We start from the raw sequence: 15,075 nt of genomic DNA, 5'->3' as shown, positions 1-15,075 counted from the left end.
ACAAGAGCAGCCCTCCGTGGAGAGGACGACTTCAGGGCCACAGCAATGCCCGGGGGCCTCCATGTGCTCAGCGGGAATCCCTGGAACACAGCCTCCTGGCAGGCAGGAGCTCGCCAGTGCTGCTCACGGCCGGTTTCAGCCGTCGTGCAAACACAATCGGCAATCAATAGACGTACATAACAAGTAAATGGAAAGAATCCCATAATCTCATGTTTGGTTAAAAAAAATCTCATGAAAGTGCTACCATATCCATTCTGACGTATCTTGGGTGGGCACACCTTCTAGGGAGCTCGTATTTTTACTTTATAATTAAAAATAGGAAACATTACGATTCGCATATGTAGAACCCACCAGAACAAATAGGTAGCCTGGCGTCGACCAGCTCTCAAGAATGCGGGACATGAGGTCAGTAATGAACACGAATCCTAGCGCCAGGGCTATCTACTTGAAAGAATAGATAATCAGAACCGAGCCAGCCCGGAAGAGCAGGAGCCCAAACAAAATTCGTATTGAGCAGGAAAGTATTTAAGAACACAGGTTTCACGTGGGGCGGGGCCGGTGCTTTAAGGTCTCACATGGCCAGCACTGGGTGCACCTGGACGCTTGGTGTGCATTCCCCTTCAAAGAGCAGGCAGCTTGCAACAAAAGGCCTCCTCCTGGAGCCACGAGTGTAACATTAGGCAGGACAGACGTGGGGGCATGGCAGTCCTAACCAGCAGTCTAAGGTGCAAGTGGGCAAGCTTTCTCCACTCTGGATCGTGTCTGCAGAACAAGAGATTGCCAAGCTGAGCAAAAGGGACGCTCTGAGCAGGAGCTGTGCCCAGCAGTCAGAAAACGAAATCTTAGACGTCCTCAGCCAGCCACCTTGTGCACCTTAAGGACACAGTCTCTCCTGGGTCCATGAGAAGAGATGGAGTAAAAGCCACCAGGTTAGATGTAAGAGTGGCTTGTGTTAAGCGGGAGTGGGGAGACATGAATATGCGCCTTAATGCTATCTTGACTCTAAACTACTGGCTTTTCTCCCGCTTTCTGTGCCTGGGAAGCCACCGGTGAGAAAGCCGGTGCTTCACCCTGTTCCCCAAATGTGCCTGGCACTTTCAAGGCTTCGTTTTTATCCACACTGATCTCTGTTTGCCAGGACATCCTGCTTCTCCAACTCCTCACAGCCTCCCAAACCTGATGGCGTCTCAGCTCCTGCTGCTCACTCCCTCTGGCTACTTAGTGCACCCGGCCACGGTTCTACTGTAGAATTTCATCTTGTAACCCTTCCCGATGCTAACCCCTCAGGCACAACTCATTGAACAATGTTTCCCTCGCTCAGCAAACCCGTCCTCAGCTGTGTCTAGCACAGGCGGTCTCCATTGAGTCGGAATCAACTCAACAACAATGGGCTTGTCTGGCTTTTGGTTTACTCTCCCAGTGGGTTTATTTCTAGAACAGAGTATTTCCCTTGTCGTACATTTAATTACATGACTGAAGATATTTTACTCAACTAGTCTGTATAATTGTCTTCTACCAAATGCCCAACAAATAGTCATTAAGCAGTGCCCTGTGCCGGGTACAATACTGCCCCCACTTTCGCAAGACTTAGTCTGCCCGGATGTCAGGTAAATAACCAAGTCCCACCGTGTGGCAGAGATGCAGAAAAAAGGGGCCCTCACACAACATATGGAAAGCTCATATGACCGGGCTTCAAAAGTTCATGGAGAAATGGAAGGAAAGGCTCATAGAACGTCTCCATGGCCCTCTTGGTGTGTCCTCTCATGCAATGTTATGAGGGTCACTGTTGCTGCTCTTACTTGCTCTCAAGCCACTCCCAACACACCCACCCGTGTGTCCAGGGTGGAACTAATGGCTCCGCAGGGTTTCCAAACACAGGCCGCCTGTCTTCTGGGGTGCTTCCGAGTAGGATTGAACTGCTAACCTTTCACCTAGTAGTTGAGCAATTAACTTTCTCCTTCGGGTCCCAAGAAGCTCGTAAAAATAGTTGTTTATCTGGTTGGCCACTGGCTTCTTCCCTCTATTGATATCTCAGCCTGATACAATCTGGACTCCACCCTTAGGGTTTTCTACAACTGTCCAAGTTCACTGATAACCTTGCCTCATCCTTGACCTCTTCTTATGCAAAATAACACAGAAACACTACTACGTGGAACTGATCCTGACTCACAGTGGGGCTACAAGATCTAGTATAATCGTCCCATAAAGTTTTCCCAGTTGCCAGTGGTTACCCCTTGGACCGTGACCGGCAAGGTCAACAGTTTGAAACCACCAGCTGCTCCTCGGGCTTTCTACTCCTGTAATCATTACAGTCTCGGAAACCCTGTTTCTACCCTGTCCCGTAGGGTTGCTAGGAGTCACCAAAGACTCGATGGCAGTGAGTCTGTCTGTTTTTGCTCTCTGTGGAAGCTGATGGACACGTTTCCCACAAGCAGCGGCAGGTACGTTTGAACCACCAACCTCTCAGCAGCTCAGCTCAGCTCAGCATGAGGAGCCCCTTGCAGTGCACACTGTGATTCCTTCTCAGAACTCTTCCATCCTGTGAGATTAGACACTTCTTAAACTCCTGGTTCTTTCTTCTTTTAAGGATCTTTTCACGAGCTTTGATTGCTTTTCTCGTGTTTACTCTGTGGTCTGCTAATCATTCCCCAAACCCTGCCCACAAGCGAAATAACCAACCCCCTTGACTTCAGATGCCACCATCGCTGACTCCTCATTGCAGACCAGTGCTGCAAATGGAACAAAGCCTCAACCACATTAGAAGATGTCCTGCCATCTCAGCGGTTAAAGTGCTTGACTGCTAACCCAAACGTTGATGGTGTGGACCCCTAGCTGCTTTATTAGGGTGATGTTGATAGTCTTGCATAAAGTTACAGCTTTGGAATCCCTGTCCAGCCCTTCTCCTCTGATGCGTAGCTAGGGGAGCGATCCATCAGAAGAGACTTTGGCAACACGTTGTTCTTAGTTTTTCTTTTTAACTCAGTAACTCATTGTCTTGCTCCTTAACCCTACTAGCCATCCATTTTTATTCACTCGGTGAAATCTGAGGCACAATTCTTTCTCTCCCCCTTTACATAGATCAGTCTGCTCGACCTACTGAAGACCGCACATCTACCATTCTCTCAGCTTTCACTTGCCTGCTGGGCAGGCCTTTAAGCCAGGGAGGCTCCTGACCTCCATTTCCTGTCCCCTCTGATCCACTCTTCAACGCATAATCAGAAAGCTCTTGCTAAATTATACATCTGGTAGTGTCTCCTCCCTACTGAAAACCCTTCATTCACTCTGCAAAATGTTTAGGATTTGTTGGCCCACATGTTGGTTAAAAAGCAGAATCCCATACTTCTAAATAGCACCAGAAAGGGCATGCGTGGTCAGTCCTACAGTTCATTCTATTGTCTTCTCTCTACTCAGTCTTGGTCCTTTACATTATTGTTCTGGTCCTTGTGTAGACCCCTGAGATCAGAGGCTGAGCTCTTAGCATGGCCTTCAAAGTCTCTTCTGATCTGGCCTCATTGCCTTTTGCAGGGCACTCAATTATTTAACGTGGCTGAGCTCTTCTAGTCATTACATGCTGCCATCGAGTTGAGACTCCACAGAACAGAGTACAGCTGCCGCTTTGGGCCTCCTGAGACCTTAAATCTTTACAGGAATAGACCGTCTCATCTTTCTCCTGCTGAGCAGCTGGCGAGTTCGAACCACTGACCTTGTGATTAAGCAGTTTAACGTCTCACCCACTATGCCACCAGAGTTCCCTTGTAGTTTTAGTCTCTGCCATTCTTACCAAACAACCCTTTCCTGTTGGGTCTGGGTAGGAAAAGATAAAGATACTGATAAAATTCATGTATAAATGCCTGCTAACAAGACTCATTGTGATTGTAATCCTGCTGGGTATAAAATCAGCCATGTCAGAAACAGGAGAGGGGGAAATCTCATGACCAGCAAGAGCCACGAATAGAGTGTGTCCTCTGCACCCCAGGGTCCTGGTGCAGTGAACCTCTGATCCAGGAGTCAACTTGGACACAAAAGAAGTGACAGGAACAGAACAAGAAGCCAGAGCATGAGCCGGAGCGGTGGACTTCCCAGCCCTGTGATCAAGTAACGCTGAATGTTTGGGGGCTGAGGCACCCCTAGGAGCTGAGCGCCTCTGAGGTGAGGCTTACAGTGGAATGGTGTACCCTTTGGGTATTTATCAGAAAGAACTTCATAGCACACGCTGACTGAAAAAACTTTATCCTGAGCCTGTCCAACTAACCTATTAGCTTCCATAATCATGAGCATTTCCTGTGTGCTCATTCAGAACCCACAAGCCCTGCAGTTTACAGACTACGAGTAATCCGGTTCGAGCATCGGTGGAAGACCTAGAAAATTCAGATTTAGGGGTCTTCCCATGGTGTAGGGGAAGAAAAAGGTATATGCATTTAACCTTGGTTTTCTGGGGATTGCGAAGCATGCTGTCAATGCTGAAATTGAGAGACCCTGTCATAACGATGAATGTATTCAACACACAGGAATTCCTAAGTACCAAAGTACCTGCTGACACAGTCCAATTCCACCACAGTTACCTTTGAAATTCCCTGCCGCTGAGGATTTTTTATTAAATGGCATTTTTTTAACCTTGCTTTTCTAATTGTTGTTACGATATTCTTAAGGAAATATTGCCCAGGCCCTTCATTCGTAATCCGTTCCGTTAGGTGCGTATTTCTGAAGGCAGGGCAGCGCCTGAAATAGACCGTCGTGCAACTGTGCCTGGGTCCCATGCTGACTAAAATGATAACTTGAGTCTGTAGGGTTTTTGTTTTATTTTTCCCCTTCCCAGCGGGTTGGCAGTCATCCAATTACAGCATAATTCACTAGTGCAGCTCTGTTCACCTTGAGCCGTTCACCTCCGTTCTAACCATTATGTTCAAAGGCTGACTTCATCCAGATGCCAACTTTCCTCAACTGGTCAAACACGGACCAGAAATATTTCGGTTGGTCAGGCCTGGAAAATTGTTGGAGGCATTGTCATGCCCTAGTCGGGTTATGATTTGCTTTAATTTTTCCTGCCACAAATAGCAACAACGATGACCTCCAGGTCACTGGCACTCAGAGAATTTGTTCCTTGACACTTAAAAAAAAATGCTTCTTCCTGCAAATATCTTCCTGGTGATGAGGCTACAAGGTATCCCAGCTCCTTACCACTTTGTTTATTGATCAGGAACTTGTATCTTAAAAAGGGGTAAGTCACGAAAGCTCATCTCCCCCACCCCCCTCTCTGTGTGCATGCTAGAGACATGGCAACAACGTAGAGGAACTACTGGTCTCCCATAAAGCAATCAGTGCTCCACAGGCATAATTTGTTCCACCTGCCATGTTTACAAGGCACCCCAAGGAGAACGAGCTTAAACCCCAGCAGTCCATCTGCCTCCCAGTTCTGAGGGGTAATTAGCGCCTCAACTAAGCGGAGAGGAATGTGCAGCAGGCTGCTCCCCATGCCAGGTGACTGATGCACATACCTGACACTTCACCCACGTCACCAGCTTGTCTAAGTGTGGCCGGAGTCACGGTATGATGACACATAAGCCATGGCCAACCAAAAGAGGGGCGGGAAGGTCACACTCAGAACACAGACCTGACATGTGGGCTTGAGTGCTTTTCACGGGATGGGGAGAACACCGTGATTTATGCCATAACTCTAGGGGTTAAAAACCTGACCAAACTGAACCCAAACAAGTCGGATGGAAAAAATAAAGGGGAAAAGAGGTGTGTTTTTTTTAACTTAAAAACTCATTGTTAAATAATTATATGTGCCTATGTACTGAATGTTTCTTTAAAAATTAAAGTAGCAATTAACATTTACAAGGAATGTATAGTGTTTTACTTGTTGTGTGTACACAAAATAGAACAGGGTCTCTCTCAGAAGATATAAACGCAATGATCTCCGACTCAAGCCACAGTGACAAAGCCTGTCTATAGACTAAGGAACAGACTTCTTAACATCAGAACATGCCCAAGACACACGTGTTGTCAAAATGCACGAGATACATGCCTATCTTCAAGGAGCTTCTGCATATAAGAAGCTATTAAAAGAAGAGCTCTTTGGGGACACCCCCCACATAAATGAATCACAAATGGTCACACACAACTCCTTTCCCTGAAATGGAGAGATATAACATACAAATTTGCATATAGACTATCAAACCACTAAGTGTTCCTTAGCAAGGCTCCCCTGGGGACAAAGTGGGGGGGGGGGCAGGGAAGAGACTGGGGAAAGTGGATAGAAAATTATTCCCAGACTTGAATTTCCCAGATCTGCAAAACTGAATGGGGTGAGATCTGAAAAAACAACGGGGTGAGGTTGGAGGAAATATCAATATAGAAGGGTCATTTATTTTGCTGAAGTGTAACTGCCATTCAGTACTGGGATTTTGGTTTTTCACTCCTTAAGAATCCAGGTGATAGGAAAGATGACTTTTCAAAATAGAGGGCGATCCTGTAGATGAGTGTATATTCACTGTAAGCTCACTGTGTTATCCTCCCAATAGAAATGAATGCCTTGGGACATGACGTGATTTGGTCCAGATCTTGAGGGGAGAGGCTTTAGTTCACATTCCTGTAAGGGTAACTTTCCAAGGAAGATTTCACGCGTGTATATATGAGGAGGCTTCAAAAAGTTCCTGGGAAAAGTCTGATTACCCTTTCAATTTTCCCACAAACTTTTTGAAGCCACCTTGTATGTGTATGTTTCACACACACACACACACACACACACACAGATGATTGCGTTTAATAACATCTTTCTCCACACATTCATGACCAGGTGCTCACAATCCAATTACATGTGTAGGTCCCTTTTCACGGGAGTGAATATGATGATCTCTAATGAAGGGAAGTTAACACGGAACGATCACTGTCAGATGGTAATGCTAAGAGAGCAGTGGATACTGCTAAGTCATTTTAGTTCTAGCAGAGGGAATCTTTGTTTAATGGTAACATGTTCCTTGTTCTCTGCATTGCCAGGAGGAAGCAATGAACACGTATTCTGGCCTTAAAGCAGGAGGATTAAAACCAGCCATTCCCCCTGCTGCTTGGGTGTTTTACATCTTCTACTTCATTAATGCTCCCCTTAGTACCAAAGCCATTTATTTCTCATCCACCACTGACCTCCTAAAGCATCATTAACATGCCCCCAAAGGCCCGGCTCCTGTCGATTTGAGTCAGGGCAGCTCTCAGGGCCTCTGTGGGGCTTATCAGAGTTCTGGAGACAAGGAGAGGCAGGAAGGGAAGAGATCAGGCTCCGAGCCTTGGCAAACTGCCAACACGGGAAGCCGAGCGAGAGAATGAGGCCCTGGGATGGAGGAACCCTCTCTGGAGAGGGATGCAAAGCCCAAGATTGTGAGGTAGGCTTATAGAGGCCCATAATTTTAAGCTTCTGCCACTCAATTCTCAGCTGGTTAATGGCAGCAGGATCAATACCTACTTTCAATTTTCATGTACAGCATTACGGCCTCGGTGGGAGCGAGGCCTCCTGGGAAGGAGGGGGAGGCAGGAAATGGGTCTGGGAGAGGGTGCCTCAAACAGCTGGAACAACCCTACTGGTGTTTGTTTTCTAACATAAATCTGTTGTCTTTCTCTTGCTTTGTTCGGACTGTTTTCTTCCTTTGCCTATGATAACGCTAGTCACCCAGAAGTCAGTCACAGAGAATCAATTTACGGGAGGGGACTATCAGAAATAAATGTGGGATGGAGTTAGGCTATCAAAGCTGGGGCAGCTTGAAATGCAGTCCCCGGGGGCTCACCCACACTCCACCAGAGTGCACCTGGCCTCAAGGTAAACAGCATTACATTCTGCAGATACAACTCTTGGGTTCTAGGATTCGTATGGTTTCGGCTTGTTGGTATGTGTGCATGTACTTCCTTCTTGGCAGAGTGGCACAGCAGTGGTGAGTGTCATTGTTAGTTTGTGTGTGTAATACAAACAGCAAAAACTAAGCCTTGAGGTATCTTTGACATGTCATTTTACCCAGAATCAGAGAGCTGGATGCTCCGTTTTTAAAAAGACAGTGCAGTATTCCTAATATGTAACTTAGGCCTGAACCGGAACTATTTTGTGAAGGTAATGAATCCAACGCGACACTTACAAAATCCATCACACAGTGGACGTACTAGAATGTGTCATCCTGTAAAAGGAGGGCACTATTAATGGCATTTTGGCTCACATGTCCCTGGTCATAAATGTTTCAAGTAATATTTACCCAAAATACGGTAAGTCCTAAACAATTATTCATTCTGAAACACACTTCACTAATTACAAGACAGTCATTCCTTTAAAATGTACCCAAATCCCCAAGACTTCTTTCATAGCGCCGGCGTTTCTTCTAGGCTTCACTGAGTATAACAGGTTCTATAAAGCGATCATGGTGGCGCCATTAGGAGTGAAAAGGGAGTATCTTCACCAAAAATGCTCACAATCATAAGGACACTTCCTTGAGGAGGTGCCCAAAATGACACCCATAGTTCTTCACATGAGGAACTCCCTCCATAAGCCCTACACTATTGTACTAGGACTTATAAGTAGATGCTCAGTTAACCTCACAGCGCAGTAAGGTAGGTGTTCTCATCCTACTCTATGGAGGAAACAACTGAGGCTTAAGGGACAGGTAATTTTAAGCAGCTTGCCCGGGGTTATATAGCCTGAGGTGTTAAGAGGACCAGGGACTCCAGTTTAGGACATGCCTGTGGTCTCTCCCTTTATACTACAATTCCAGGCCAGGCCTAGGCCTTGGGTTGCTATTCCCCCTTTGATCTTAATCTCGATTTCATTAAGTAGAAGTTGCTTTATCTTTGGAGATTCCAGAATCAGAAGTACACATGTTCATCAAAACAAAAACAAAAACAACAAATTCAATGCCCTGGAATCCATGCAGATTCATACGGGCTCCATAGGACAGGGTAGAACAGGACCCCAGTGAATTTCTCATACTGTGACTCTTTGTGGGAGTAGAAAGTCTTTCTCTAGAGGCTATCTTAGTAGTTTTGAACCACTGACTTGCAGTCAGCAGTCCAACATGAAACCACTCTGCCACCAGGGCTCCTTAGATAGGTTTGTCTCTTACCTCATTCACTCAGAATTCACTGCCACCGAGTCAATGCTGACTCATAGCAACCCTAATGGGTTTCTGAGACTGTAACTATTTATGAGAGTCGAAGCTTAGTCTTTCTCTCATGGAGCTGCCAGTGTTTTCTGTAAATTGAAAATGTAATATAATATGTTGTGGGTTTAACAAAGCAGTAGTTTTGTTTTTTGTAAGTCATAGAAAGTTGCACATCAAATTCTAAATTATATACTAGAATATATATAAAAAAGGTATTGAAGTCCACCATATTAAACCACATAAAACTTTTCTTTAAGGTCAAAATGCCCCCAAAGGAACATATTTCTATGAGTTATCCCATTAGCAGTCCCAGTCCATGCACCATGTATCTGTATCGAACGCACTTCCCTTCCGACTGCCTTCCTGTGGATACTGTACCTGAGTAGAAGCTGTTGCTGCTAATGGTCCTTGCTGAGCGCCCAGAACTGCTGGGATTGAACTCTCTACTCTCTTCCTCGGAGAAGGGGGACTCCGAGGGCGGGGAGATTTTGTGCTGCTGATGGGGCAGATGGGGCCGAAGAATCAAACGAGGAATTCGGCTCCGGGATATCTCCTTCTCATGATGCTGCACTTTCTGCTCCTTCTCGACATGGGACATAAAAAGGAAACAAAAGGAAAAACATTTCCCCCTCTCAACTCCCGTCTGTCTGCTCCTCCAAGGCTCTGTTGCTAAGAAATTTCATCTCTGGACAAGGATTTTAGAAGTTGGAATCGGAGTCTTTCTAATCTCCGGGGGTTGAAATGAGCTGCAAAACTTTTCAAGGAGCTCAGGTCAGTTGTTCTCTCCCTGAGAAAGAACAATTCCACTTCCAAGGACTAGAAGAAAGGCCCTCTTCCTCTCCCATGCAGCTCCTAGCTCATCTCCCCACTCTGGCTTTCCTGTTGCACTCAAGCTTTTGGCTCTCGCAAACACCACTCCTTACTCACCGCGCACACTCCTGCTTACAACTTGATATCTTCCAGACTTCCATTTTGTTTTTCCTGAAATCATTGTGACCACTTGATTTCTCCTTTCATGTCTCCTCGCAAACTAGTGCCTCACCTGGAACTTCTTCCTGGTAGATCGCATAGTCTTATCTTTCCAATCCCTCCCCTTCCAGCCAGGATCTTAATTATTCATTAATATCCCGGCGGCACACACAAGGCTTGTTGCCAACAGAAAAGCAAACAAAAATCCATTACCCGGTAAGATGGCTCCACCTTTTCCCATCATTTTAGCTTTTGCTTTCCTTACAGGATGCCCACGCAAAGGGATTTTTTCTCTCTCTCTTTAGGAAACACAGCATTCGATACACAGAGCCATGCTTTGGTCCAAAGATGACATGCATTTCAAAAAGTAGTATTTGAGCTGTGTGTTTCCACTTCAGAGTCTTTCCCCAGCCATTACCTCATTTAATCTTCCCACCCCCGGGGGTTAACAGGGAGAGGGCACCCATTCATTTTGCTGTTTACAGACTAGGGCACTGAGGCTGAAAGAAGTGGTGGTGCTTAACATATTCTGGAGAAGCCGTGTTTTTCCGGGTCACCACCACACTGCCTCATTAAAATGGACTCCTTGTACTGGAGCTCCAGGGCCTTGCCTCGCGCTCCCCCCACCGCCAAAAAGAACCCACTGCTCCCTCCAACCTCTGCAATTGAAACATTGCTTCGGATTAAGTAAGCAATACCATTTCGCAACATGACCTCCTGCGCATTTCCACATGGTTTACCAGGAGGTGCCACTGCCAACGTAAACACCAGCGGCAGGCCCTCTGGGTGACCGCAGGAAGGGCTGGGAGAGCCTGGCTGCCGGAACTTCTAAAGTCCTGCAGGCTTGCACCCTCTCCAGGGGCGCGAGGCGCACCCAGCGTCTGGATCTGTGCCGCACATCACTCACCCCTCAGGTATCACCTATCAGCTGAGCACACCATGCTGGTCACTGACACGCAGTCAGGGCACATCACAGTCCTTTTCTTCACTACACACACACACACACACACACACACACACACACACACACGGCACATCCATACACACACACGGCACATCCACACACACACACATCCACACACACACGGCACATCCACACACACACACACACACACACACGGCACATACACACACACACACACACACACACACACACACACGGCACATCCACTGGAAGCTCCCTTCCAAAGTCCCAATGTCAGATGGGATTAAGCCTCCTGACCCAATCATTTTAATACCCGTGTCACTCTGCCAAATCTCGATCTCCCGTGCCAGCTCCTCATCTCACAGGTCTCAACACCCAAGCATATGCCTCTCCATCTCCCCAGGGTCCCTGCCACCTCCTGCCCCCGTAACCCCGATGTCCACGACCACCTGACCGCAGTGCGCGCCCGCCCTGGCCGCTTACCTTGCTTTCTCGGAGGGGCCCCATCGCGCCGCTGCCCGCCTGGTCCTCGCGCCGCCGCGGCCGCCGTCCGGGAGGAGGCACCTGCGTGCACCGGAGCGAGGAGACTGCGCTGAGCCGTGCGGTCTGCGGGCGGCGGCGGCTGCGGGTCCGACGCTCCGCGGCCGTGGGCGCGCGGCTCCGAGGGCGCGCCCGCGGCCCCGCCCCGGACGGACACGTGGTGCCACCGCCACCGCCGCCGCGCCCCGGGCGCCTCCCCGGGCCTCCCTCACCTGCGGCCCCGCGGGCGGCTCCGGGGCGTCGGGCCGCGCCCCGCCCGCTCGCTGTCGCCGCAGGCACTTCCCCCGCGCGCCCTGCGCCACCCCCTCGCTGCGGAGCGCGGGTCCCACCCGGGCCGCCCGAGACTCGGAGCCGCGCCCACCCCGAGGGGTCCCCTCCCCTGGGCTTGAGCACCTGGCGCGCGGCGGGAGGACGAGCGCAGGAAGGCTGCGACATCGCCGAGAGCCAAAATGGAGAAAGGGAAAGTTTCTCCCTCGCGGCCCCTCCCTGCGCGATGGGCTCCAAGTCCACCTCCCCGAACCGGAAACCCAACGCGTTCTCCCGAGCGGAGCCCCGCTCCGCGACCCCATAGGAAGGCGCGGAACTGACTCTGGGGGCGCGGGGGGTTCTTGGGGCTGGACTCTGTGGAAGCCCACTGCCGCATTTGCCCCCGGAGCAGCGGGGGAGGGGGGTTCAGCCCTGAATCTCGCTCTCACTCCGAGCGGTGGGTGCTTTAACCGAGGCGCCACCAGGGCTCCAAGCACAGCCCTCAACAAAGATCACCCCCACCCCAGAGGGGCGCCCCCCACCCCACCCTCACCCCTTCTCCCAGACTGGCTGCAGGACTGACACTGCATTTTGGTCTCCAAGGCTGCAAGTCTTCTCGGATTTGCACCCGAAGGGCAGCAGGTTGGCGACCCCGCAGGAACAGCGCTGCCAAGGCCGGGGCCCCGCTTTGGGAAACCCTGCCGTTGGGAGATGACGGGCAGATGGGCCGCCCGGGCGCCGCACCGCGTCCCGCACGCGGCTGCGGGAAGAACTCTGCGCGCAGGGCTCAGAGCAGCGTTTACTCCCCCGGAGAGCTGAGGGTCTTTAGACCTCGAGTTCCGGGCCTCTGAACTCTAACCTTGTCCTCCGCTAAACGGAGAGAGAATCCTAGAAATGAGATTGCCCACGCCTCCGTAAACCTATACAGGGCAGCCACGAGTCGACCTTGACTCCGTGACAGCGGGTTTGGCTTTGGGCTTTGTTGGCTTACCACAAGGGTAGCTATAAGAATTACAGCAACGTTAAGACAGCTCCATCCACTGTGTGAACAGTAGGCAGTTTGCCCAGGTCGCCCACTCAACATTTACTGATGGCTTTTATAGGGCAGGTAGAAAAAAGAAAGAAAAAAAAATTTAATTGCGATGTAAACAGGCTTGTTGTAAAACTGAAAAAAAACCCCACCAAAACCAACAACCTGTCCAAGTGAGAACTTAGCCCCGGGATCATCAACTGAGTTATGTATGGACTTTGATTATATGTGCAATGTCTAAATATTTACCTGATGATGCATTGAACATGCATACTATCTATAAAAGCCTACATTCAGAAAGGATATTCTAAATAGCACTGTGGAGGTGGTCAGTCTGATGTGTGCACTAGTAGGTCCCACCTGGAAGGACTGTAACCTTTGACCATTGTGCTTGGACTTTGACTCTCGGCCCCAGTCCTTGCTCCAAACAGCGTTTCTCAGTCCTGGCCTCTCACTCCTAGGGCACACGGGTAGGGATGGCAGCAGCCTCAAACCAGTATTAGTGGAATTAACACACCACTTCCCTATATCCCCAAATAGGTTTTACTCCATAAATCATATTTTTCTTTACTTTGATCTCTGAAGCAGTGAAGCTTGGGTGATATTAGGGTTCGTCGTTTGAAGGAGGTGATTCATTCCAGAGTTGTCTTCATGGTATGAAACATATTCTGTAAGAAAGGAACTGTTAAGGCCAAAAGATGCATTTGAGGTGTTCGCCAATGAGAATGAGGTCTAGGTGCCTCATCGCACCTCCATCCTCCATCAGTTGTTTAAGTCAAAACCTCAGTCATTCTTGCCTTCTCTCCCCCCCGCCCATTCCCCATATAGTATCAATTATCAGGTCATTTCCAGTTTTTCTCCATTCATACATGTCTTGAATCTGATGATTTTTCTCCACTGCCATTCTCTGTAGTTAAAGACTAGACCACCATCATGGATGACTGCAAAGCTAACTAGAGTTATCTTGTTTCCAGCCTTGCCTCTATTGCCTCCTTTCTGATCAGTTTTTCCTCCCACCCCCCACCCCAGGTCAAAAGGGTTCTCCAAAAGGCCCAATCAGACCATGTTTCCCCTTTTATAACCCATTAAAGGCTGACCTCAAAGCAGTGTTCAAGCTCCTCAATGCCGCCCATGATCTGGCCTTGCGGACTTACCCTTCCAATCTCATTTCTTTCCATTCTCATATAAATGACTTTCTCCCCGCCTGGTGGCTCACCCTGACCACTCTCTTATGTATGAGGACACCCCCCCCCCCACTGGATGGGAGGACTTTTGGTTCTCTGGAGATTTCTTGCTATCTTTCTCTTCGAGGCTGTTGTACTGCTAAGCACTTCCTACACCCCATTCATAAATCCTTCTCAACTCTTGAAGATACACTAAGCTTCTTTTAGAGACAGCTTCTTTCAGGAAACCTGCCCTGATCTTCCAAAAAGGGTCAGGATCTTTTCTTAGATACTTGCAAGACATCTGTATTTAGGTGCCTAGGAGAGTGCTTATGAGCCCCTATTAGAATTCCACATGTACTTGTTTACACAGTTCTTGTCACACAGTCGGCACACACACACACACACACTATATATATATATATTATATATACACCGTGAATGAGTGCATGCATGCATGAATTAATGGATTCTGTAACTCCACGAGGGCCCATCAGTACAAGATAAAGAACACAGGTTCAGACAGAACTGCCCCCTGGCCCCCGCCCCACGTGTCTTTGTATTTGATTATGGGTGTGTGCCTAAAAAATCCAACATGTGTGCACTGAAGGCTTTTCGTGCAGAAGTGCAGGATTTGAGAGGCTATGCCGGAGCCCTTTTCTCACCATAGCAACTCTGCTGAGGGAAAGGCTGATGATTTAATGTTCAGGCGTCTCTTAGCTCTGTACTTTTGGAACCCAAGCCTGTGTTTCTGCTGTTCTAAAAGGCAAGTTTCACAAATGACGATATCGACGCAGCCTCGAATTGCATTGTAGTGTTTCTCATCTCGCTAGGAGGCTTGTCTGATCATGTTAGGACTACACCAGCGAAGAGATGTAATCAAATACGGCATACTGTATTCATCTCTCACCTGCCTGAAAATAGTTTCGTGCATCATTTTCATTCCCTGCTTAAATGCCTGTTTTATTGTCTTACATTGTAATTTCGTGGGGTTTCCTTTAAAACGAACGTATTGCTGGGTTTTAGGACATGGCAGCCGCTTTAAAAGTATAGGACTCTTAAAATGAT

General features: G+C 48.4%; 1 protein-coding gene across 1 annotated transcript in view; it reads right to left on the bottom strand.

Annotated features, from left to right (window-relative positions):
- SYBU (syntabulin) overlaps positions 1-11,654 on the bottom strand; it is a 78,254-nt gene extending 66,600 nt beyond the window's left edge. Inside the window, exons 1-2 of the mRNA XM_075549350.1 lie at positions 11,512-11,654; positions 9,513-9,714 (exon numbers count right to left, since the gene is read on the bottom strand). Coding sequence (XP_075405465.1) covers positions 9,513-9,714; positions 11,512-11,535 — 226 coding nt within the window. The 5' untranslated portion in view covers positions 11,536-11,654. The remainder of the gene's footprint in view (positions 1-9,512; positions 9,715-11,511) is intronic.
- Between the last annotated feature and the right edge of the window lie 3,421 nt (positions 11,655-15,075).

The sequence above is a fragment of the Tenrec ecaudatus genome, chromosome 5, assembly GCF_050624435.1.
Source record: "Tenrec ecaudatus isolate mTenEca1 chromosome 5, mTenEca1.hap1, whole genome shotgun sequence".
Lineage (NCBI taxonomy): Eukaryota > Metazoa > Chordata > Mammalia > Afrosoricida > Tenrecidae > Tenrec > Tenrec ecaudatus.
The sequence above is the reverse complement of the archived record's forward strand: the minus strand, read 5'-3'. Positions and strand labels throughout refer to the sequence as shown.